At 43.8% G+C, this 25,272-nt stretch overlaps 1 protein-coding gene across 2 annotated transcripts in view; it reads left to right on the top strand.

Annotated features, from left to right (window-relative positions):
* MOCOS (molybdenum cofactor sulfurase) overlaps nucleotides 1-19,872 on the top strand; it is a 393,375-nt gene extending 373,503 nt beyond the window's left edge. For both annotated transcript variants that reach the window (XM_075316537.1, XM_075316536.1), the window contains exons 14-15: nucleotides 12,130-12,234; nucleotides 18,168-19,872. In XM_075316537.1, the coding sequence (XP_075172652.1) occupies nucleotides 12,130-12,234; nucleotides 18,168-18,287 (225 nt within the window). In that variant the 3' untranslated portion in view covers nucleotides 18,288-19,872. The remainder of the gene's footprint in view (nucleotides 1-12,129; nucleotides 12,235-18,167) is intronic.
* Nucleotides 19,873-25,272: the final 5,400 nt, after the last annotated feature.

Raw genomic sequence — 25,272 nt, 5'->3', positions numbered from 1 at the left:
TTAATAAATATGTTAAAAAAAGAGGGCCTAATACTGACCCTGTGCTACCCAACTGCTGTTACTCAGTCCAAGTGGGTTCATTAATAACCACCCTTTGTTTGCTATCACTGAGCCAGTTCTTAACCCAGTTACACATAATTTCCCCTATTCCTATTATTCTAATTTTATGTGCTAACCTTTTGTGTGGTACTGTATGACAAGCTTTTGAAAAACCCATATAGACAACATCCACAACATTTCCCTGATCCAGTCTAGAACTTACCTCCTCATAGAAGCTGATCCAATTAGTTTGACAGGACCGATCCCTCATAAACCCATGTTGATACTGGGTCATGAGGTTATTTTTCTTGAGATACTGTAAGATAGCATCTCTTCGGATATCCTCAAGGATTTTACCCACAGTAGAGGTTAAACTTACCAGCCTATAATTTCTAGGCTCAGATTTTGTTCCCTTTTTGAATATTGAGACCACATTTGTTATGCGCCAGTCATGCGGGATAGACCGTTATTATGGAATCTGTAAATATTCAAAATAATGGTCTGTCTATCCCCATACTTAATTCCTGCAGTATTCGGAGGTGTGTGTCATCCAGGCCTGAGGTTTGCCTCATTTAATGATTGAGATGGCGCCGTACTTCCTGCTGGGTTATTCAGGTAACATTTAATAGAGAAATTATGGTATCCCTGATCATGGCATCTATCATGGGATTTTCTTGTATAAATACTGTAGAGAAAAAGGCGTTTAGCAGATTGGCCTTTCCCTTATCCTCTTCCACCATTTCACACAGACTATTTTTGAGGGGGCCAACACTCATTTTTGAGTTTCTTACTGCTTATGTAGTTGAAGAATAATTTTGGATTATTTTTTTTCTCTGACAATAAGTCTCTCTGTCACAATCGTTGCTGCCTTTATTTGATTTTTACAGAATTTATTTAATTCTTTATAAGTATTTAATGCCTCATCACTACCTTCACGCTTTAATTCTCTAAACACTTTATTTTTGTCATTTATTGCGCCCCTTACATTAATGTTTCTTTTATTCCTATAACTACTTGACTCCAAGAGAAGCAACATTAACACAATGAAAGAATGAATAATGCTGGCTGAAAAAATTCAACATAAGCATTGAAAATTTATATGGGGGTTTGAACAGAGCTAAATTATGAAAATCTTTCATGTAGACACTCATAAAGCGATTAAATAAGACATTTTGCTGGAATATTTTGTAATTCTTCTTTATAACAAACAGGTTCAAAATTATTTGGACAATGGCAGAATTTAGCCTCTGGATTGGAAACAAAGCAATAAACATGCAATTGTATTGTAGCCATTAACAAAATTAATGACAATGTGCAGCTAACAGGCGATCAGATCAGAGATCCACCCGCGCCTGATAACTCCTTAAATCACAATGCCAAACTCTAAAGGGTGCTTTACACGCTGTGACATCGCTAACGATATATCGTCGAGGTCACGGTGTTTGTGACGCATATCCGGCGTTGTTAGCGACATTGCAGCGTGTGACAGCTAGGACCAACGATCAACGATCGCAAAAACGTCAAAAATCGTTGATCATTGACACGTCGCTCCTTTTCCAAATATCGTTGCTGCTGCAGGTACGATGTTGTTCGCCATTCCTGCGGCATCACACATCGCTATGTGTGACACCGCAGGAACGACGAACATCTCCTTACCTGCGTCCACCGGCAATGAGGAAGGACGGAGGTGGGCGGGATCTTCCGCCCGCTCATCTCTGCCCCTCCGCTTCTATTGGATGGCTGCCGTGTGACGTCGCTGTGAAGCTGCACGAACCGCCCCCTTAGAAAGGAGGCGGTTCGCCGGCCAGAGCGACATCGCAGGGAAGGTAAGTCCGTGTGACGGGTGTAAGCGATGTGCGCCACAGGCAGCGATTTGCCCATGTCACACAACCAACGGGGGTGAGTACGCTCGCTAGCGAGATCACAGCGTGTAAAGTGCCCCTTAACAGAACGATTTAACATGCGCCGGAGGGGATTGTGCTCTTTCACGCCGCCATTCACGTCCCTCTGACGCGATCACAGGGCGCCAATGGGTTGTCATGACAGCGCGAGGTCAGCTGATGATGCCTGTCACTGTCATAACTTACTTTCTGTGAATGCCAGCAGAGCTCTGAAGATTCGCTCTGCACAGCAGAAGAGATTGGATAGCGCATGCATAAAGTCCCCTTAAGTGACTGATAAAATCAATAAAAATAGTAAAAAAAAAGTTTTGAAAAAATATTTTAAAAAAATAAAAAAAGTTTGTCACCCCTTTTGCCCCATTGAAAATAAAAAATACACATCTGTTTTAAAGCTTTATTTTCCATATACAGCCAGTGAAATAAGTATTGAACCAATCTTCTAACTAAAGATATTTCTAAAGGTGCCTGCCATTAACATGAATTTCTCACCAGGTGTCGATAACATACCGTCCAATCCACACAGACAAAGAAATCAAACCATAGATGCCCATAAATTTAGTGATGTATAAAGAGAAATGACACAGGAAAAAAGTAATGAACACGCTTACTGAATTGTATTTAATACTCCATATAAAATTGTTTGCTGGTGATGACAGCTTTACAACCTTTTGTATGGAGAAAATAGTCGCGTGTATTGCTCAGATGTGATTTTGGTCCATTCTTCCACACAATCACTCTTCAAATTCTGGAGGTCCTATAGGCTCCTGTCATGAACGCTGAGCTTTAATTCCTTTCATAAATTTTCTATTGAATATAGGTCTTGTTATTGGCTGGACCATTATAGCAGCTTTATTTACATTCTCTTAAACCAAATGAGAGATTTCTTGTCTATATGTTTAGGATCATTATGTTGCTGAAATATCTACAATTGTTTCATCTTCAACATCCAGGTAGATTGCAACAAATTTTTATCAAGAATGCCTCTGTATTTATTCATTCATCCTTCCTTCAATTACATGAGGTTTTTCAGTGCTGTTGTTGAAAAACAGCCCCACACCTTGATGTTTCCAACTCCATATTTCATTTTTGGCATGGTGTTTTTTTGTGTGTTATGCAGTTCCATTTGGTCTCAAAACATGATGTGTATTAGGTCATGCAAAGAGTTCAATTTTGGTCTCATCTGATTAAACTATACTCTCCCGGTTTTTCACAGGCTTGTCTAAATGTTGTTGAGCAAACTTTAACCACATTTTAGCATGCCTTTTGTTCATCAATGAATCTTAGGCAGTGCATTACTAATTGTTTTCTTCAAAACAATTGCACCTGCTGATTCCAGATCATTCTTTAGCTCTCCCCAGGTGGTCCTTAGCTCTTAAACAAATGTTCTGATAATTATTTGCACTCCTGTGTCTGAAATCTTGCAGGGAGCATCTGGTCATGGCTGGTTTATGAAGCAATATTTCTTCTGTAACCAATGCCATCAGTATGTTTTGCAACAATATGGTTTCAAAGGTCTTCAGACAGCTCATTGGTTTTACCTATCATGAAAGGTTTCTTGTGTGACACCTTGGTATTGAGACACCTTTTTATAGGCATCAGTTGAACCAACTATTATTTTTCTCTAAGTGGCTGGATTGCTTTCTAATTAATGATAGGAGTAAGAAGCTACGGAAAATCATGGCATCAGCTGAAATCTATCTTTCTTTATGTGTTCAATACTTTTTCCCTGTGTCATGACAGTTCCAGGAGGGATTTGTCCGGTCGTTGATTCCTGTATTACTCCTAATTACCCCTACCCTGTATAAATAATACACGGACACTGCTTATGACTTGGTTGAATTGGCCACAGCAGGCCTTTATTGCCTATTGTTTACACACTAACACAAGGGGGCGCCGTCCAACGGGCGTCCCCGACATTTAACAATAGGTAATACCATAATAATACAGTACATAATACAATACGTTACCCTGGGTAGGCCCGGTCCAGAAACCACCTTCCACCACCAAAACATGATCCCTGGCCGCAACACACACCGGGCCGGAGATGAGGTATTAATCCCCTACGGATCAATACTCCAATCTTGCAGGACTCCATGCCTGCAAGATCCCTGTAACCGGAGCCACTATATCCTATAAGTGACTCTCCAATCAAATAACATTATCCGTTAAACCGCCTCTGGACCAGACCTACCCCCACCACATGACAGTCCACGTGACACCTTGCGTGGCCTGGACCCCCACACACCCAACGCTTGCTTCTCCAACCTGCAAGCCGAAACCAACCGTTAAACCCTTCCATACATCAACCTAAGCTCTGAGCATCCCATATATGCACCAGCCAACGTTACCAGCTCACCTTACTACACCGCACTCCCATCATGCTTGGTGACCGCACATGCCACCTCAAATCTCTTTGAACCTACCCATATCCCAATTTATTTATTTATTTATGCATTTATTTTAAATCGCCCTTTAATATGGGCCACGACACCATGACCACCCCATAACACCACCTCGTACCAAACACCCTTGATACCATGACTCGGCTCCCAAAACAACGTTCAGGAATCCACCTCATATGGAGGCACAAACTTTCGAAACACCATGTCCGGGCATAGTGTTCTTAAAGGAAACCTTGTAACACACAACCCACTTTGAGCCCTCATATTACACCCCATGATATATTAAAACCTTGCCACACCGTAGTACCCACTCAAAGCCAACCACCGTAAGGTGCGACACTTTTCCTCGTAGCGCACAACTGCACACTCCAAATCAAATACCCTTCCGTCTTAGACCGGAGCACCCCAACTCCCCAAGCAAAACCCTTACCAAGAGCCACGTGCCTACCTCCGGGCCACACATTTTCCACTTTTTTTTTATTATTGTATGAAAACATAAAATAGGACTCCACCCGTCCAAATATGCCATTTGTCCAACCACACAAAACACCCAATAATACTAGATGGCCTTAAGCCACACATATTACACTCCCTGCACGACAAGGACCAATCCAGAAGTCCCAACCCTAACTTGAATAGCCCCCCATAATCATGGATGTATGAGGAATGCCATTGTTCCATCCGCAGCCCACCATTTCTGATTACCGAGTTCACCAATAGCCGCCCAAAGCTGCCCACCACCTACAGTAACACCAATTCAGGCCCTCCGGACCCTCATTCCCCCCAGCACCAAACTCCATAATAGGATAATAAGCTAACTATCCACGAATTAGCCACTATGCTACCATCCACTAACACAATGCATCCAGCTCCCAGGACCAAGCCATGCTGCCCTCAAACTAACAATACCCCAAACTGTACCACACAAGCCGCACCCATGATGTGGTTTCAAACCCACAAAACCATTATAACAACCATCTCCCACATTTCCGCTCTCGTTTCTTCACTTTTCCTCAGCAACCCTTATGCTATACCGGAGCCCCGCCCTCACACTCATCACTCACGAAATCCCCTGAAAACTCCCCACACACTCCGTACCGCGGGACCCCCTTGCCCATTTACCTTGCCCATCGTAATCCATCCAATATGAACTACTATGCATGATAAGATTCCCAATAAAATCAGACCAGCGAACCTTCAAATAAATGCTCCGTCTCCCCTGCTTACGCGTGCCGCAATCGTCAGCACCCGTAACCAAGCCTCAATGAGCTAAAAAATGCATCCTTCATCATGAAACTGTGACCACCGGACCTGACGCCACCTGCACCCTCATGGCTATACCTCCATGACACCACCTCGTCCATAACTCTGCCCTGGCCTCCAAGACATGACCCAAATCCCCCGGGGACCCTAAGCGACCTAAGAATTAACCACATGCTCCAACCCCCCAGCTGCTACACCTATCGCTAGTCACTTCTACACTATAGCGACCAACCCCCCACTACAAAAAGGCTAAATACTTAAATTAGTTATCGCACCCGGCTGCCTCCGGAGGACGCCCTCAGATCAGCACCGTCCTTTTTTGCCGATTGTCCATCATCATTCCCAGGACATCTGTGCCCCTCAAGCTGCAGCCCCCGATGCCCGCTGGGTTCGCCCCCTGAGCCAGGAGCACTGCATCCACATGCCCTGTTTGGGCCGATCAGCCTCCACAATGCTGGGTTCTCCTCCCTCCTGGGGGAAACCGCTGCTGCTGGGAGCTGCACCGCTGACCTGGTACCTGCTCCAGGAGAGACAGCATGCCTCCTGTCTCACCTCCTCACCGCCGCCTGCTGCGCCCAGTCCTCCAAACCCCATGCTTCAGACACGGGTGTCTCTGCAGTCAGCAGCCTCCCCCGCCGACGGCGGGGGGGGGGGTTAGAATAGCCTCCTCCACTGCAGGGCGCGCTCCCTGCCTGGAGCCGCCGCATCGCTGCCAAATCTAGTCTGAGGCCACAAGCCGGAAGTAGGCCCCAGGGCTGGGCACGCCCCCTTTCCGGCCGCTGCATCCATGAAGGAGATTCCTCCCTGCGACCTGAACGGGGGCAGCAGAGTACCGCTGCCCACCCCGCCACCGAGGGTCCCCATGGGGGGGCTCTCTCAGTGTGCCTCCTCACCCCTATCGCCACGAAAATAGTCCTCCAGTGGGTCCTGGAAAACCGAACCCCAACTGTAGCTTAGGGGGAAGGGGAAGGTGCCAGTGAACACCCAAGCAGCCTGGATGGGGGACTGCGCTTCCTGAGCACCCTGCACCGCTATGCTGACCAGATCCACGGAGTCGTCCGGACGTCATGATGGAGGTTCCTAAAGCTGTCGTCCAGGGAAGGTAACTGACCCCCACCTCCTCCTATATACCCATGCAGCTCCTCCTTTTTCTTCCCACCATACTCCCCTCCCTAACCAATCATCATCTCCTTCCACCTTCCTACAATAATAGCACCATTTAACCCCATCAACTCCCTACCCTCCAGACTGTCATGTCGCCCCTACACCTTATGGGTTCCATGACTCTTTTCTCATTGTTACACATCATTAAATTTATGGTCATCTATGTTTTCATTTTTTTACCTTTGTAGATTGGATGAGTTGTTACTAACATATAGTGATAATGTTATGTTAATAGCATCTTTAGAAATATATTTACTTAGAAATTTGTTGGAGTGTTCAATACTTATAACACCTGCTGTTTGAAAATATTAGTGCTATAAACAAATCCAAATGTAAATTATAATTTTAACTTGCCTTGTGTATATTATGAATCCCAAAAGGATATAATGGAACAAATAGTGAATATTGTTGGGCAAGCGTGCTTGGCACTGCTTGGTACTTGATCACACATCTGGATGTTCAGGTACTCATGGTGCTCAGCAGTGTATTGTGAGTGCTCGGATGTGTCATTTATGAAACATTGACCAAAAAGCACAGGTTTGCTTCACTGAATGATGCGAGCATGCTCCCCAGTAAGAGTCCATTGCAGTCTCTGAATGGTTCTCACTGGGGGTAAAGACAACATTTTTGGATGCAGTGTGTCCCAAAAAGAAAAAAACCTGCCCCTCCTCCCAATGGAAGAGCTGTTTATGGTTGGCTGTATGTGTGCGAAGGGCGGAACTGGCCAATCATTGACTTCCATTATACTGGTACCTCGAGTTCAGCCTGTTTGGGCATCTGACCAGCTCGACTTGAATATCAAGCAATCAAGCATCGTATTTTAGTGATAATACTATTGAAATTATACGTGAAAATTACTACTGTAAGGCGGGCTTTGCACACTACATCGCAGGTGCGATGTCGGTGGGGTCAAATCGAAAGTGACGCAAATCCAGCGTCGCAGTCGATATCATAGTGTGCAAATCCTTTTTGATACGATTAACAAGTGCAAAAGCGTCGTTATCGTATCATCGGTGTAGGGTCCGACATTTCCATAATGCCGATGCAGCGTCAGGTACGATGTACAGTCATGGCCAAAAGTTTTGAGAATGACACCAAAATTATATTTTCACATGATCTGTTGCCCTTTGGTTTTTAATTGTGTTTGTCTGATGTTTACATCACATACAGAAATATAATTGCAATCATATTATGAGTACCAAAAGTTTATATTGACAGTTAGAATGAGTTAATGCAGCAAGTCAATATTTGCAGTGTTGACCCTTCTTCTTCAGGACCTCTGCAATTCTCCCTGGCATGCTCTCAATCAACTTCTGGACCAAATCCTGACTGATAGCTGTCCATTCTTGCATAAGCAATGCTTGCATTTTGCCAGAATTTGTTGGTTTTTGTTTGTCCACCCGTCTCTTGATGATTGCCCACAAGTTCTCAATGGGATTAAGATCTGGGGAGTTTCCAGGCCATGGACCCAAAATCTCTATGTTTTGTTCCATAAGCCATTTAGTGATCACCTTTGCTTTATGGCAAGGTGCTCCATCATGCTGGAAAAGGCATTGTTGGGCGCCAAACTGCTCTTGGAAAGTTGGGAGAAGTTGCTCTTGGAGGACATTCTGGTACCATTCTTTATTCATGGCTGTGTTTTTAGGCAAGACTGTAAGTGAGCCAATTCCCTTGGTTGAGAAGCAACCCCACACATGAATCATTTCAGGATGCTTAACAGTTGGCATGAGACAAGACTGGTGGTAGCGCTCACCTCTTCTTCTCCTAATAAGCTGTTTTCCAGATGTCCCAAACAATCGAAAAGGGGATTCATCTGAGAAAATGACTTTAACCCAGTCCTCAGCAGTCCACTCCCTGTACCTTTTGCAGAATATCAGTCGGTCCCTGATGTTTTTTCTGGAGAGAAGTAGCTTCTTTGCTGCCCTCCTTGAAACCAGGCCTTGCTCAAGCAGTCTCCGCCTCACTGTGCGTGCAGAAGCACTCACACCAGCCTGCTGCCATTGCTGAGCTAGCTCGGCACTGCTGGTAGACCGATCCCGCAGCTGAAACAGTTTTAAGATACGGTCCTGGCGTTTGCTGGTCCTTCTTGGGCGCCCTGGAGCCTTTTTGGCAACAATGGAAGCTCTCTCCTTGAAGTTCTTGATGATGCGATAGATTGTTGACTGAGGTACAATCTTTGTAGCTGCGATACTCTTCCCTGTTAGGCCATTTTTGTGCAGAGCAATGATGGCTGCACGTGTTTCTTTAGAGATAACCATGGTTAACTGAAGAGAAACAATGATACCAAGCCTCCTTTTAAAGTGTCCAGTGATGTCATTCTTACTTAATAATGACTGATTGATTGCCAGCCCTGTCCTCCTCAACACCCACACCTGTGTTAATGGAACAATCACTAAAACAATGTTAGCTGCTCCTTTTAAGGCAGGAATGCAATGATGTTGAAATGTGTTTTGGGGGTTGAAGTTAATTTTCTTAGCCAATATTGACTTTGAAAGTAATTGCTGTTAGGCTGATCACTCTTTATGACATTCTGGAGTATATGCAAATTGCCATTAGAAAAACTTAAGCAGTAGAGTTTGTAAAAATTAATATTTGTAGCATTCTCAACTTTTGGCCATGACTGTAGTTCCTCGTTCCTGCGGCAGCACACATCGCTGTGTATGAAGCCGCAGGAGCGAGGAACATCTCCTACCTGCGTCCCGGCTGCAATGCGGAAGGAAAAAGGTGAGCGGGATGTTTACATGTCTGGAAACTCCTACGCACGTTTCGACGAGCAGTCTTTTTCCAGGAGTCTTTTTCATATACTCTCTCCCTGGAAAAAGACTGCTCGTCGAAACGCGCGTAGGAGTTTCCAGACAAGACCTTTGTTTCTCTAGGTAATTATGCACTTACTCTGATGGCTTTAACATATCCATGATTATTTACATTGTTCACTATGGTGATCCCCTGATTAGATAAGCGTGGTTCTTTGGCTACCTGTGTGTGCAGGGCTAATTGTGGTGGTTATTCACCAAGCTTGACTATATACTTTCTCTTGATAATGGTTATTTCCACCTTGAGTCAGCATGCTTACTGAATAATGTGCAATATTTATAATTTTATCAACATCACTAGGTATTTTATTTATGTATACTGCCTGCCTACTAACATCTATATATGATCCCCTTCTGGAATCACTGTAGTATATATATTGGGGATATTACATCAAAAATTGGTTCATCACGGATATATGTTTGCAGTCTCAGTAGTTGTCTGATAACCCCTTGTCTGCGATATGCATACTTACATTCACAAAGCCGACAAATTTAGTTTCCTGATTCTCTTAATGTTCAGTGAAAGAATACAGCCCCTGCTTCATTGAGAGAAGCAGGAAGAGAAGCTAGTTGGCATGTGACTAAGTATAAAAATCGCATGTGAGTGTTCACATGATAACCACTGGTAACGTTAAGCAGAGCCAAATAATGACAGTGAGTAAATTACACAATTTTTAGATTTGGTATGCTACAGTGCTTAATTTTTAAATTAATGCTCCTACCATAAATACAGATGTAGTAATTCTTAAATTGTCAGAAGACACAATACTATATTAACATAGGAATGTATCACTTTATCTGACAAGGTATGGATAACTATATGAGCACAGGATCAGAACCAATCCCAGTTCAGGAATACACCAGAGTCACAATTAGTACAGACGTAGATCATCATTATAAGTAAACCATTATATGACCAGAACCGTACATGAATGTATTGTGAGACCTATGACCAGTACATGAATACAGCACCAGAACCAAGGTCAGTACAATAAGACATCACCAGAACAACCATCAGTACAATAATATGTCACCAAAACCACCATAAGTACATGAATACATCACCAGAACTACAATCAGTACATTAATACATCACTAGAACCAACATCAGTACATGAATACAGCAGCAGAACAATCATCAGTACAGGAATACATCACCGGAACCACCATCAGTATATGGATACATCGCCAAGCTTATTACAGCGATCAATTGAAATATCAGGTCAACTCCATATATAATTAAATTGCATGACCCTCCAATTGCCAGTATATCTTTAACAATTGTAAAGAAATACTGGAAGTTGTTGTTAACATCCATATTCAGACTGTGGACCATACAGAAACCACTATATTGATTTGATGTTGTCAGTATCACAAATAAAGCGGTACATCCCAAGTTCCTTATAGGTGATCTGTGATTGGCCACGTTCTCTTTCTTTTCATCTCCATCTTGATTAGACACCATGATAACTTTTTATATCGACAGCCTGCCTCTGTAAACTTTTATCTTCTCCAGTCATCTTCAGGAAATCCCAACACGCTGCCCTTAACTATACCACCATCATTACAATGCCCCTGAAAAAAAAAATACCTGTGCTGTACTGTGCATCTAAATAAATAATTGCACCTCATTGTCATCTCTACAAAAATCGGACCCCCTCCCACACACACACACACCTTTTATGGTACATGGCCTCCACACTGCCGTCTCCTATAAAATATTGCCTTATCTCCAGGCTGGCTGTCAGTTTAATAACCACTTTTCTTGAACAACCTAATCCCACTCCCGACATTCACCCTCCCACAACTTCCTAATTACACCCCATGATTGTAGGATCAGACTATATGCTTGGTTTGTTTCTAAAAACAAATGCTTTGCTCTAGGAAAGAAAGAGACAAATACCAGTAATTATCAGTCAACATCAGTACTTGACCTCACCAATAATGTGAGTGAATGAAGGCAAGTCCCCATAGCTATCAGCATTATGGCTTATTGGAACATCTGTATACATTGTTGGTAAAGAACAATATCAAAATAGGTTAGATAAAAATAATAAATATTTTATATTGCATTTGTGGTTGTTCTGGTAGTCATAATTGTATAATTCTTATATGTTATTATGTCATCATTTTCATCTAACTGTAAAACAAATGGAGAATTTTCATAGACCACCTGCAACCCTTTGAGTCCTTATGGCCACGGCAACTCTCCATTTTATGGATTGCCAGACCACATCAAGTTGTCACCATACACTGTCATCAACCAATACTTTGCATAGGTGTATGGCTCCGGGTAGCAAAATGGTGAATACAGTAAGAGTCAATTCCTTGTTGCATAGGGCTATAGCGTTAGTACCGTGCACATCAATAACCAAAACTATTGTGCATTGTCTCAGTAAAACATAAAAGGTGATGGGTTACAGCACATTAATTCTGCTAAAGATGTTGGTGCTAAGACGGAATTTGGATATGTACTCAATCATAATGTTGTGTTGTTCAATTCAATGAATAAATAGTTTGCTTTTAACTCTTAATGTTTCTTTTTAGGTTTCAGGAAAATGTACCCGATGCCAAATAATTTGTATTGATCAGACAACTGGTGAAAAGAAGAAAGAAGTATTTCAAACACTATCATCCAGCAGAGAAGGAAAGGTTAGTAACCTGAAGGGCAGCTCATACTCTGTATTACTCATATTGATAATATTACTCTGTGTACTACACTTCAAGGATTGGTCCAGCTTCACACACTTCACTTCACTTGAGACGGGCAGGCTATAGCATATCTCCTGATGTCTGCTGTAATACTGCGAAATTGAGAGGTATCGAGCACCTGTCCCATTCACATTAGAAGAGGTGCACAATACCTGCAGTCCTGCACGTGCAATCAACAGGTATCAATACACATGTCACCTGCTCAGGATGCAGAATTTTAATATTAATCAAATTAATTAATAAAGGATCAAAAGTGTCCAGTCTGTTCTCTTATTTTACTCCAGCTGCTCCCCTGAGTATTCTGTTTTTCATTGTTTGTTTTCTTTATCCACTAAACTGTTCCAGAGATTTCAGTCTTTTTATTTAGTGCTAATTAAGTGGGTGCATACCTTTAGGCTGTTCAGCATAATTACCCTGTGAGCAGCGCCCAGTTGGTAAAGACTATAACAAGGAGAACTAATTAAAAGTCCCATATCTCTGGAACCTTTTTGTTGATATAAAAATACAAAAATCAATATACTCCGGAGAAAAGCAGGAATAAATTTGAGCAAAATCTGGCCCCTTTTTACCTGGTGATAAGTTCACCTTAAGGGCCATTTGCATAATCTGATATTCAGCAAATAAGTGCTCATAAAATGCTAATTTTTTATCATTGCAATGTTTATTATTGTTGCTGCTACCACATAAAAATAGAGGATGTGTTGCCTCAGTTCATTGTAAGAAAACAAAACTCATTTTACTTACATTGTTGATTTCCAACACTGTGTCTCAGGTATCACCCCAGTCTCAGCCGTCTGGCTACAGTAGTGACTTGGTCAGCAGCACTGCAGCCAATCACTGAGCTCAGCAGCTCATGCTGTCTACATCAGCAGAGCCGCTGAGCTCAGTAATCACCTACAGCTTTGTTATGTCACTACTACAGCCAAACAGCAAAGGCTACAAGACTGGGGCAGCAAAGACGCAGCGCTAGACTGCAGAGTGGGACGTAAAGTGCAGTTTGTTTCCTTACAATGAACTGAACCGGCAAAAAAAAGGTTTTTTGAAAGGTTTTTAACAATCCTTGTAGGAGAGCCGATTAACTTGTTTATAAACAAATCTACTGTCTAAATGGATTTTTATTGGTTTTGGTATAGTTTTTTTTCTGCGGCAGTAATAATTTTTGTCAATTTTTTTTATTATTATTTTTTTTTTAAACTGAGTTTTAAAGGGGTTTTCAAGTCTAAATTCATAAGTCTGCAGTAACTGCAAGACTTAGGGCACAGTCACACTTGTGTATGACTTGCATGAGTGCAATGTGAGAAAATCTGTCATTGCACTCGGCCCCATGTTAGACAATGATGCAGCTCAGGTCTGCAAGTTTTTACTCAGCCCTAATCAGACTGAGGAAAAAATGGCAGCATGCCGCGATTGTCTGTGACAGCCGTGTTACTCGCACCCATACAAGTGAATGGGTGCGAGAGAAACATCGGACTGCACTCGGATGTTATCCCAGTGCAGTGCGATGTACACACAGGCTAACAATGGATGAGATGGTGGGATTAACCCCTCCATCTCCTCCGCAGCACCCACCATCTCCACAAGATCGGATCACAGTCGCATGACACTCGCAGCAGTGCTTGAGTCGAGGGTCATTAGTATATCACATGCATTGCTCTTGCATCGGATGTCATACATTAATTTGACCACAGCCTTATTGAACTTCACATTGCATACATTGTGTGCTGTGAGGATTCGCTAGTTTCAGAACCAGAAATGGCGCTCTCGGTCATGTGCAATGAAGGTGAAAGAGTGGAAACATATACAGCCATGCCAGGGCCTCGATAAGTACAGCCTGCTTGCTCCTTTCTCCTTATCCCTTCTACCACCATTTTTAATCGTTGGATTCTGGTCCCCATAGACTTATATGAGGACTGGCATCCAGACAAATAACCAGGACCAATCTCGGGATGGAACTGAGGTTTTTTTTAACCTGGATAGACATGCCGGTCCCAGTTATTTGCGATTCCGCCCATCACTAGACATGATATTTCTATAAATCCCTCAACTTTGCTTATATATCCTGAGTCATATTGCAAAGGATTGTTAAAAATCCACTTGTGACTTTTAGGATCGCTACTTCCAATAGGTGGCGCTGTGCTAGAGTTTGTCTCCTTTACTGGAGAGACAATTTGAATATTTCCTAGAGGGGCGTGGCAGCTATAAGTCCCCTTACTTGGCAGCCAGACTGGCTTGCAAAGTCTCCTTAAGGAGAATAGTGTTCCCCCGTGGTCCCCACATAGCTTTCTCATGAGCCAGATCAGACACCCCATACTTTGCACTGACGAGGGGCAAGCACCCTGAAACACCATGTCTGCAAATTGGGATTCTGATCTGGCTTATATATCCTGAGTCATATTGCAAAGGATTGTTAAAAATCCACTTGTGACTTTTAGGATCGCTACTTCCAATAGGTGGCGCTGTGCTAGAGTTTGTCTCCTTTACTGGAGAGACAATTTCAACTTTGTTGGAACTTTAAGACGCTGCATTTTTTTTGTAGTGAAAATATGCAATGTCAAGAACTCACCAAAAACTTATTCAGCTCCCAAACTTTCTATTTTCCGCTGAGGACTATTGCCAAGGACAGCATCACTTTTCGCCAGTATATATTGGTATCATCACCATTCCTTTTCACACCTACTTGTATTATTGCAGCAATAGGCATCATCCCACAACTACGTTTTGATCCAATTGATCCATCCATTGTATGGTCTATGTCCTTATATATCTTTTTTAGTATCACCTTAATAAAAGCTCTACAAGCTGAAACGTCGGTGTAATTGATGAACCTTTTTTTGTGCCTTACAATAAAATCACCTGAGCAAAAAATGTTTCATTTCATATTCTATTATCTGAGTGTGCCGAAGCTTGCTCCTTTTTTATTGACCAGAGGAACGAGGAACCTCACCTTACCTGCGTCCTGGCAACAATGCGGAAGGAAGGAGGTGGGCAGGATGTTACGTCCCACTCATCTCCGCCCCTCCGCTTCTATTGGGCGGCGGGTTCAGTGACGCTGCTGTGACATCGCTGTGATGCTGAACGAACCACCCCCTTAGAAAGGAGGCGGTTCGCCGGTCACAGCGACATCGCAGGGAAGTTAAGTCCATGTGACGGGTCCGGGCGATATTGTGCAACACGGGGAGCGATTGGCCCATGTCGCACAACCGATGGGGGCGGGTACGCACGCTGGCGATATCGGTACCGATATCGCAGTGTGTAAAGCGGCCTTAAGGCCATGTGCACACGTAGCATAATTACATGCGTCTACGTTGCGTTCTGCACCGCAGTGTAAAAGCATGCGTCTTTCGTCCCCAGCACAATCTATGTAGATTGTGTAAAATCCATCTGCATGTTGCTTTTTAGAACGCAGCGTTTTGCATGCTGTCCAAACGCTGCGTTCTAAGAAGTAACATGTCAATTGTTTTGTGCGTTCTGGATGCGTTCTTCACTCTGTTTATGGGAGAGGCAGCATCCTGAACACACGAAATCTGCAAAAATTCTGCAGAGACCAAACTTTCAGAACACAGAAGAATCACACAAGCAGTGACTAAATGCTGCGGTGCAGAACGCACTTACGTGCGCACATTACCTAAGTCGGCTATGTGTTCACACAAGACTGCAGCAAAGCACACATGTTTCTAAACAAAGACTAGACCACAGTAATAGTACCAATTTCCTTCCTTTCCTGGTTAACCACCACTACACTAAATATGCCACAGTAGATAGTGGTTTTAAGAATTGACAGGGATTGGTTGAGCCACAGATTTATTCTTCCTTATATCATTACAAAATATATAATTATTTTTAGTACAAAATGGAATCTCACATGGATCTCTTTGTAATGCTTACGGTGTTGAGGCAGCAAGCGGGAGTGGCCCACTGACTTACCCTGATATAGGAGGGGCTTATTTAAGTGCCTACCGTTCATACACCTGAATCCCTGGTGGTGAGGATGGGTTTGGTTGCCCACAGACGCCAGGTGCCACTCCCAGGGCAGTATCTGTGACTATAGTAGCTGACTTCCAGGGCAGGGATGGTCTCAGGTACAGACAGACAGAGTCCCTAGTGCAGAGAGATGCAGCCAGGACCACTGATGCAGACAGAGGAGGAGGTACAGGCAGGTATGGAAGATACGGCAGGCACTGGGAGATAGCTACTGGTCAGGAGGTACAGGTAATGGCGCAGAATTAAACAGGATCTGACAACTAGCTAGACAGACATAAACTGACTAACTAGCCAAGTTGCTTAGGCACCTCCCCTAGCTGGAAAATGCCGTAAGTCCCTCAGCAATAGGCTGAAATTAGCGTGCTTTAAGTGAGAGAGCTAATTCATGAGGCTTATGCAGCATGCACAGGCCTCAGGAGCAGCAAGGAAGCACATGGAGGACCACGGGGAGGCAAGAAAGGGTGCAATGTGACCGCGGTGGTGAGTGAGTCGGCATTTCTGCTGGAGGGGAGAGGTAGAGCTGTGCAGGGATGCCGGCGATACACTCTTCTTTTGGATTGCAAAGGACATATCTAAATTGAAAGTCATTTGTCCTGAAAATTTTTTAGAAATATAACCAAGGTTTGAGCAAACATCTTGTTCCCCATAGAGAATATTTTTAAATTTTGATTGCCCCGATTGCTCTCACCTTTCATCCTCTGAACTGTAGGTAATAACCAAACAAGAACCACCAAAGAGTTATAGTTAATGATGAGCCAGCGTGCTTGCCACTGCTCAGTACTCAATCGAGTATCGGGGGGCTCGGGTACACTCGGTACTTAGCCGAGTATCTCAGGTGCTCGAATGTGTCGTTCGTGAACGAACTGACACAAATAGCTGACTCATTTCAGTGAATGATGGGAGCCAGCACCCCAGTGAGATCTCCCTGCAGTCCCTAAGTGTCTCTCACTGGGGGTTATATCAATGTGTCTGGATGCGATGCATAAAAGAAAATAAAAAGAAAAAAAAAATGCCCACCCTCCCCCAGAAATGCTCTGTTTAAAGCTGGCTGTATTTGGCCGGAGAGGCGAACTGCCCAATAAATTACTTCCATTATACGCATTACTCAAGTCTAGCCAGTCAGAGCGTCTGACATGTTCGATTCGACCACAGAGCACCCAAGCACTTTAGTGCTCGCTCATGATTATTTATATTTTATTGTAATTCACATATCTTATTAAGATTTCCTTCCATTACTAGATAGGAAAATGATCTGAGTGCTCAGTTTACCAGCCACGTATGGGAATTTGTTTTAATCCTAACACATATTAAGTATTTGCTGATATTGTAGTATAGCAGTAAGAACTATATTTAACACAATGGGACTATGGTACATATTTACCCTATGAGATTCATAACCCAGAGAAAATATATTCGTCTATGACAGACCAAACTTCAGTGGTAGAAGAATTTATTTTCTACTATATTTTACTGTTATTTGACCACATGTGACCAGATTCTGAACAAGTACAAAGCTAGCTACAATTTCAGAAGTCACTTCTGTTACACAGCAAAACAATATCATGTAAGAGCCAGTGGCTTCCGGAAAAGGTAATATTGCCAAGTTATTATCAAGTTTGGACTAAGTACTATGTATTTCAGAAATCTCATTTAATTGTTATTATACTGTCTTATTTATATACTGCTTATACTGATTTTATGTTTATCTATTAAGCTCTCTAACCTCACCTCATTTTATGCATGAAAAATCGTTCAATGTATAATTGTATTTAACATCAGCCTTTTTGAAAAGAATTCTATAAAAAAGGTTAATTAAAAGGGATTTCCAAGTACAGCTCTTTCTGTATGCGACATAAATTTTTATAATCTATTATTTCTCTGTTATTTTTCAGGCTACTTTTGGAATGTACCTTCTGAATGCATCATGTTCTTCATTCCCATCTTTGCTCACAGTTGGTTCAGAGGTATTTTTCACACTTAAGGACCCTACTGAAGACCTCACTAATCAATGAAGAAATATTGGAGTATTAATAATGAAAAGGTCAAGATAAAAACTTCAAAAGGATACAGATTTAGGTTTTAGCTTTGTTTCTTTTTGGGCATATTTCTGTAGTAGGAAAATGTAAGTTAAGAAAAATGTGAAGAAATTATGAAGGAATTAGAAAAAAAGGAATTGGTCACACATTGAATTTTGTATTGTTGAAACAGGTCAAATTTAACATTGTTTATACATGCTATAGACCAAAGCATACATAAAAAGTAATGATTAGCGAGCTTGCTCACCACTGCTCGATACGCGGCTGAGCATCGGGCTGCTCGGGTACGCTCAATGCTCTGCCCACTAACATGGGTGCTCAGATGTGTTGTTTGTGAAACATCCGACACAAAGCGCCAGCTCACTTCAATGAATAATGTAAGTCAGTGAAAGCCACTTGCAGTCTCTGAATGACTCTCACTGGGGTAATAAACAATGTTTTCGGATGGTGTGTGTAAAAAAAACAAACAAACAAAAAAACGCCCACCCTCCTCCAGAAATGCTTGGGTTATGGCTGGCTGTATGTGGTCAGGCAGCTAAACTTTCCAAACCCAACATTTTTGTATGGTGTGTGTAAAAAACAAACAAAATGCCCACCCTCTCCCAGAAATGCTCGGTTTATGGCTGACTGTATATGGGTGGAGAGACGAATTGCCCAACTATTGATTGCTATCATACTCATTACTTGAGTCAAGCACATCACAGCATTCAACCTACTGACTCGAGTAACGAGTACTTGAGCATCATAGCGTTCGCTCATCATTAATAAAAAGTAAAAAATATGTATCAAATTATCAAATGACAGAGAGAGTGTATCAATACATATGTGTGGGAATATCAATATCTATATATATAATTGCCTTATTCTGTCTGTCTGTCATGCTCCAAAATTGTGTCACGGTGACAGTGTCACCGTGACATGTCCTTACGGTGACACAAAGCTGATTGGCCGCTGGGTTCACCATGGCCCCGCCCCCCCACACGGATTGGCCTCTCGCCCCGGCTGCGCCCCCACACGGATTGGCCAGCCGCTCGCCCAGGCTCTGCCCCCCCCCACAGATTGGCCTCTCGCCCCGGCACCCTGCAGGCATTGGCAACTCGCCCACGCCACGCCCCGCCCCCCTCACGCAATAGACGTTAGCTCTCGCCCCCCCCCCCCCGCATTGCCCGAACTGACACGGTCACGGAGCCACGAATCCCAGGTGAGTACTGTACTCCCCCCCCCCTTTCCCCCCTCCCCAACGGGAGCCCACATCAGCGTACGCCGCCGCCGTATGCTGGTGTGGGCTCCCGTGCGAGCGGGGGACGTGTTGCGCTGGTAACCATGCTTGCATAGTTACCAGTAAATCAAGGTCCTGCAGCGGCGCGACTTCCACACGCACAAACATAACAGCACACACACACGCATACACACACACATCAGATCGCACTCACTCTCACAAACACCTCACACACACCTCACACACACATCGCATCCACATACTCACAGCATCCGGCGATATCGCTTGCTTCTCGGCCTCGATACTGTGCTGTTGTGATCTTCCAGGACCTGACGGAGGATCACATGGCCAGAGGCATGTGGTATGTCCGGATGTTGTGAGTATCAGCGCGTATGTGCGATATCGTCAGTGTCTGTGAGTGGATGCGATCGGGTGTGTGTGAGTGGATGCGATCGGGTGTGTGTGAGTGGATGCGATCGGGTGTGTGTGAGTGGATGCGATCGGGTGTGTGTGAGTGGATGCGATCGGGTGTGTGTGAGTGGATGCGATCGGGTGTGTGTGAGTGGATGCGATCGGGTGTGTGTGAGTGGATGCGAGGGGCTGAGGCTGGGGACAGAGAGGGGCTGAGGCTGGGGACAGAGAGGGGCTGAGGCTGGGGACAGAGAGGGGCTGAGGCTGGGGACAGAGAGGGGCTGAGGCTGGGGACAGAGAGGGGCTGAGGCTGGGGACAGAGAGGGTCTGAGGCTGGGGACAGAGAGGGTCTGAGGCTGGGGACAGAGAGGGGCTGAGGCTGGGGACAGAGAGGGTCTGAGGCTGGGGACAGAGAGGGGCTGAGGCTGGGGACAGAGAGGGGCTGAGGCTGGGGACAGAGACGGGCTGAGGCTGGGGACAGAGAGGGGCTGAGGCTGGGGACAGAGAGGGGCTGAGGCTGGGGACAGAGAGGGGCTGAGGCTGGGGACAGAGACGGGCTGATGCTGGGGACAGAAGGCTGATGCTGCGGGTAGAGAGGCTGATGCTGGTGCAGCATGGGGGATGGATTACAATGGGGGGTGCGCAGCATGGGGGATGGAGCACGTTTGGGAGTGCGCAGCATGGGGAATGGAGCACGTTTGGGAGTGCGCAGCATGGCGGATGGAGCACGTTTGGGAGTGCGCAGCATGGCGGATGGAGCACGTTTGGGAGTGCGCAGCATGGCGGATGGAGCACGTTTGGGAGTGCGCAGCATGGCGGATGGAGCACGTTTGGGAGTGCGCAGCATGGCGGATGGAGCACGTTTGGGAGTGCGCAGCATGGCGGATGGAGCACGTTTGGGAGTGCGCAGCATGGCGGATGGAGCACGTTTGGGAGTGCGCAGCATGGCGGATGGAGCACGTTTGGGAGTGCGCAGCATGGCGGATGGAGCACGTTTGGGAGTGCGCAGCATGGCGGATGGAGCACGTTTGGGAGTGCGCAGCATGGCGGATGGAGCACGTTTGGGAGTGCGCAGCATGGCGGATGGAGCACGTTTGGGAGTGCGCAGCATGGCGGATGGAGCACGTTTGGGAGTGCGCAGCCTGGCGGATGGAGCACGTTTGGGAGTGCGCAGCATGGCGGATGGTGCACGTTTGGGAGTGCGCAGCATGGCGGATGGTGCACGTTTGGGAGTGCGCAGCATGGCGGATGGTGCACGTTTGGGAGTGCGCAGCATGGCGGATGGTGCACCATGGGAAGTGCGCAGCATGGGAGATGGAGCACGATGGGGAGTGCGCTGCATGGGGGATGGAGCACAATGGGAAGTGCACAACACACCACACACACACACACACACTGGGAACCACAAACAACTGCCCTACACAGACACCTACACACACAGACAACGCTGCACACACACAACACCCAACACACAAACACCGCGGCACACACAAATATACGCACATACCGCACAACACACACATTGCACAAAACATACCTCCCCCCAAAACACACCACACACACACAAACCGCGCAACACACAACGCTACAGACACACAGCGCTCCACAAACAACGCAACACACATACAACACCGCTCTCACCCCCGTCACACCCAGACAACACCCAGAACATGTACAGCGCCCTACACAAACACTTGGTAACTACACACAACATATATATATATATATATATAACAAAAATCATACATGAACTACACAATACGTAAATTCTAGAATACCCGATGCGTAGAATCGGGCCACCTTCTAGTATATTATATATATACACAGGGTGGTCCAAAAGTAGGTGGACAGTATGTGTAATTGGGTTATCAAACATGGTGTAAAGTGAAACTGACACAGTTGCCCTTAGCAACCAATCAGATTCCACTTTTCATTTTCCAAAAAGTCTGTGAAGAATGAAAAGTGGAATTTGATTGGTTGCTAAGGGCAATTGTGTTAGTTTCACTTTATACCGTGTTTGATAACCATATTAAACATACTGTCCACTTCGTTTTGGACCACCCTGTAATATATATATATATATATATATATATATATATATACATACATACATACATACATACATACATACATACATACATACATACACACACACACACACACACGAAGTACAGACAACCATGGTTACTATAAACAGAGATAAAGTATGTATAAAAAAGACAGGATCCATAAAATCTAAATTATAAATACTGAGGAAAGTTAGTAAAAGGACCAAAAAAAAAATCAGTAAATTGTAATTCTGACGGTAATATATATCAGACTTTAGAGTAATTTCAAGTGTACAGCAAGTTGATAATTAAATATACTAATTATTATTATTATAGCACCATTTATTCCATGCCACGTTACATGTGGAAAAGGGGCATACATAGACAATTACAATAATCGTGAACATTTCAAGGCACAGACTGGTACAGGAGGAGAGAAGACCCTGCCTGCAAGGGCTCACAATCTACAGGCAGCAAAGTATTTTACCTGTTATAAAAAGCACAAATTCATAATAATCTGATGTGTTTACCATAAAAGACATGTTGATAATTATGAGAGCTTGGTGTAAAAATAAAATATATAGGAAAGAAAAGCCAAAGATGCTGACAAAAATATCTTTGTTCAGTCTTGACCCGAACTTGATCCCACATACAAATCTCAAATAAGTCAATGGAAACCTGAACATCTGTACTGTAGAATGGCTGTAAAATGGTCCTAGCTTAGGGGGTTGCAAAAGGAAGCAATATGGGGGCAATTGCCCTGCAAACAAATGTGGATAGGGAATAAATTGAAACAAAATTACATTGGGTCCTGCCTATTTTTGATAATAGGTGCAAGTGAACCAGACAGCTGCAACTCTCAGCTGTCAGTCTTGGCTGGTTATCAAAAATAGAGGGGATCCTACGCCATTTTATTAAATTATGCTCCTCCCTATTTTTGATAACCAGCTAAGGGAAAGCAGACCACTGGGGTTTTGTATTATAAGGCTGAGAAGGCTATGGTTATTTGTACCCTGCCACCAAAACATACAGTGCTGGCCAAAAGTATTGGCACCCCTGCAATTCTGTCAGATAATACTCAGTTTATTCTTGAAAATGATTGCAATCACAAATTCTTTGGTATTATTATCTTCATTTAATTTGTCTTCAATAGAAAAAATTAAAAATTGTCATAAAGCCAAATTGGATATAATTCCATACCACACATAAAAAAGGGGGCGGACAAAAGTATTGGCACTGTTTGAAAAATCATGTGATGCTTCTCTAATTTGTGTAATTAACAGCACCTGTAACTTACCTGTGGCACCTAACAGGTGTTGGCAATAACTAAATCACACTTGCAGCCAGTTGACATGGATTAAAGTTGACTCAACCTCTGTCCTGTGTCCTTGTGTGTACCACATTGAGCATGGAGAAAAGAAAGAAGACCAAAGAACTGTCTGAGGACTTGAGAATCCAAATTGTGAGGAAGCATGAGCAATCTCAAGACTACAAGTCCAACTCCAAAGACCTGAAAGTTCCTGTGTCTACAGTGTGCAGTGTCATCAAGAAGTTTAAAGCCCATGGCACTGTGGCTAACCTCCCTAGATGTGGAAGGAAAAGAAAATTGACGAGAGATTTCAACACAAGATTGTGCGGATGGTGGATAAAGAACCTTGACTAACATCCAAACAAGTTCAAGCTGCCCTGCAGTCTGAGGGTACAATAGTGTCAACCCGTACTATCCGTCAGTGTCTGAATAAAAAGGGACTGTATGGTAGTATACCCAGGAAGACCCCACTTCTTACCCAGAGACATAAAAAAGCCAGGCTGGAGTTTGCCAAAAGTTACCTGAGAAAGCCTAAAACGTTTTGGAAGAATGTTCTCTGGTCAGATGAGACAAAAGTAGAGCCTCTTGGGAAAAGCCATCAACATAGAGTTTACAGGGAAAAAAAGAGGCATTCAAAGAAAAGAACACGGTCCCTACAGTCAAACATGACAAAGGTTCCCTGATGTTTTGGGGTTGGTTTGCTGCCTCTGGCACTGGACTGGTTGACCGTGTGCATGGAATTATGAAGTCTGAAGACTACCAACAAATTTTGCAGCATAATGTAGGGCCCAGTGTGAGAAAGCTGGGTCTTCCTCAGAGGTCATGGGTCTTCCAGCAAGACAATGACCCAAAACACACTTCAAAAAGCACTAGAAAATGGTTTGATAGAAAGCACTGGAGACTACTAAAGTGGCCAGTAATGAGTCCAGACCTGAATCCCATAGAACACCTGTGGAGAGATCTCAAAATGGCAGTTTGGAGAAGGCACCCTTCAAATCTCAGGGACCTGGAGCAGTTTGCCAAAGAAGAATGGTCTAAAATTCCAGCAGAGCATTGTAAGAAACTCATTGATGGTTACCGGAAGCGGTTGTTTGCCGTTATTTTGGCTAAAGGTTGTGCAACCAAGTATTAGGCTAATGGTGCCAATACTTTTGTCTGGCCCATTTTTGGAGTTGTGTGAAATGATCAATGATTTGATTTTTATTTCATTCTCTTTTGTGTTTTTTCATTGCAAGCAAAATAAATGAAGATAATAATACCAAAGAATTTGTGATTGCAATCATTTTCAAGAAGAAACTGAGTATTTTCTGACAGAATTGCAGGGGTGCCAATACTTTTGGCCAGCACTGTAGCAGCCCGCAGCCGCCCTAAAGTGACACATCCATTAGCAATCAAGGTAATATTTTTGGGGCTTGATATCAGCTGGGAATTGACAGCTGATAACAAGCCTAGGCCTTAGTAATGGATAGGTGTCTATCAGACATGCCCATTACTAACCTGGTAAGTGTAGAGTTCACACACTGGAAAAAAAATATTTTATTTGAATAAAGACTCCCCCACATTCCCTCGTTCAGCAATTTATTGAATAAAAAAAATCTGCGAAGTTCTAAAGTACTCCAATTGGGGAATAAAGACCCTCCACACTCCCTTGTTCAGCAACTTATTAATTAAAACAAGATCCTGGAAGTTCCGACGTAATCCAATGGACTAATGTTTCACGATGCCCATTGATTCCTATAGAGCTTTGTTCTGTGAACTTTCTCAGATGGAGGCTCCATAGGTCACTGCCGGTCAAGGGCAGCTCGGACTTTCTTACGCTAGTAGGGACCCACACCATTTTTAATTATTTGTTTAAATATTTTAAAAAATGGCATGGCTCTATTTTTGATAACCAGCAAAAGTAAAGCTTACCAGACAACATTGTAATGCTATTAAACATCAGGTTAACCCTGTATCTACAGCTTCATAGCATTT

Source organism: Anomaloglossus baeobatrachus, chromosome 6 (assembly GCF_048569485.1).
Source record: "Anomaloglossus baeobatrachus isolate aAnoBae1 chromosome 6, aAnoBae1.hap1, whole genome shotgun sequence".
Taxonomy (NCBI): Eukaryota; Metazoa; Chordata; class Amphibia; order Anura; family Aromobatidae; genus Anomaloglossus; species Anomaloglossus baeobatrachus.
This window is presented reverse-complemented; position numbering and strand designations above follow the sequence as displayed.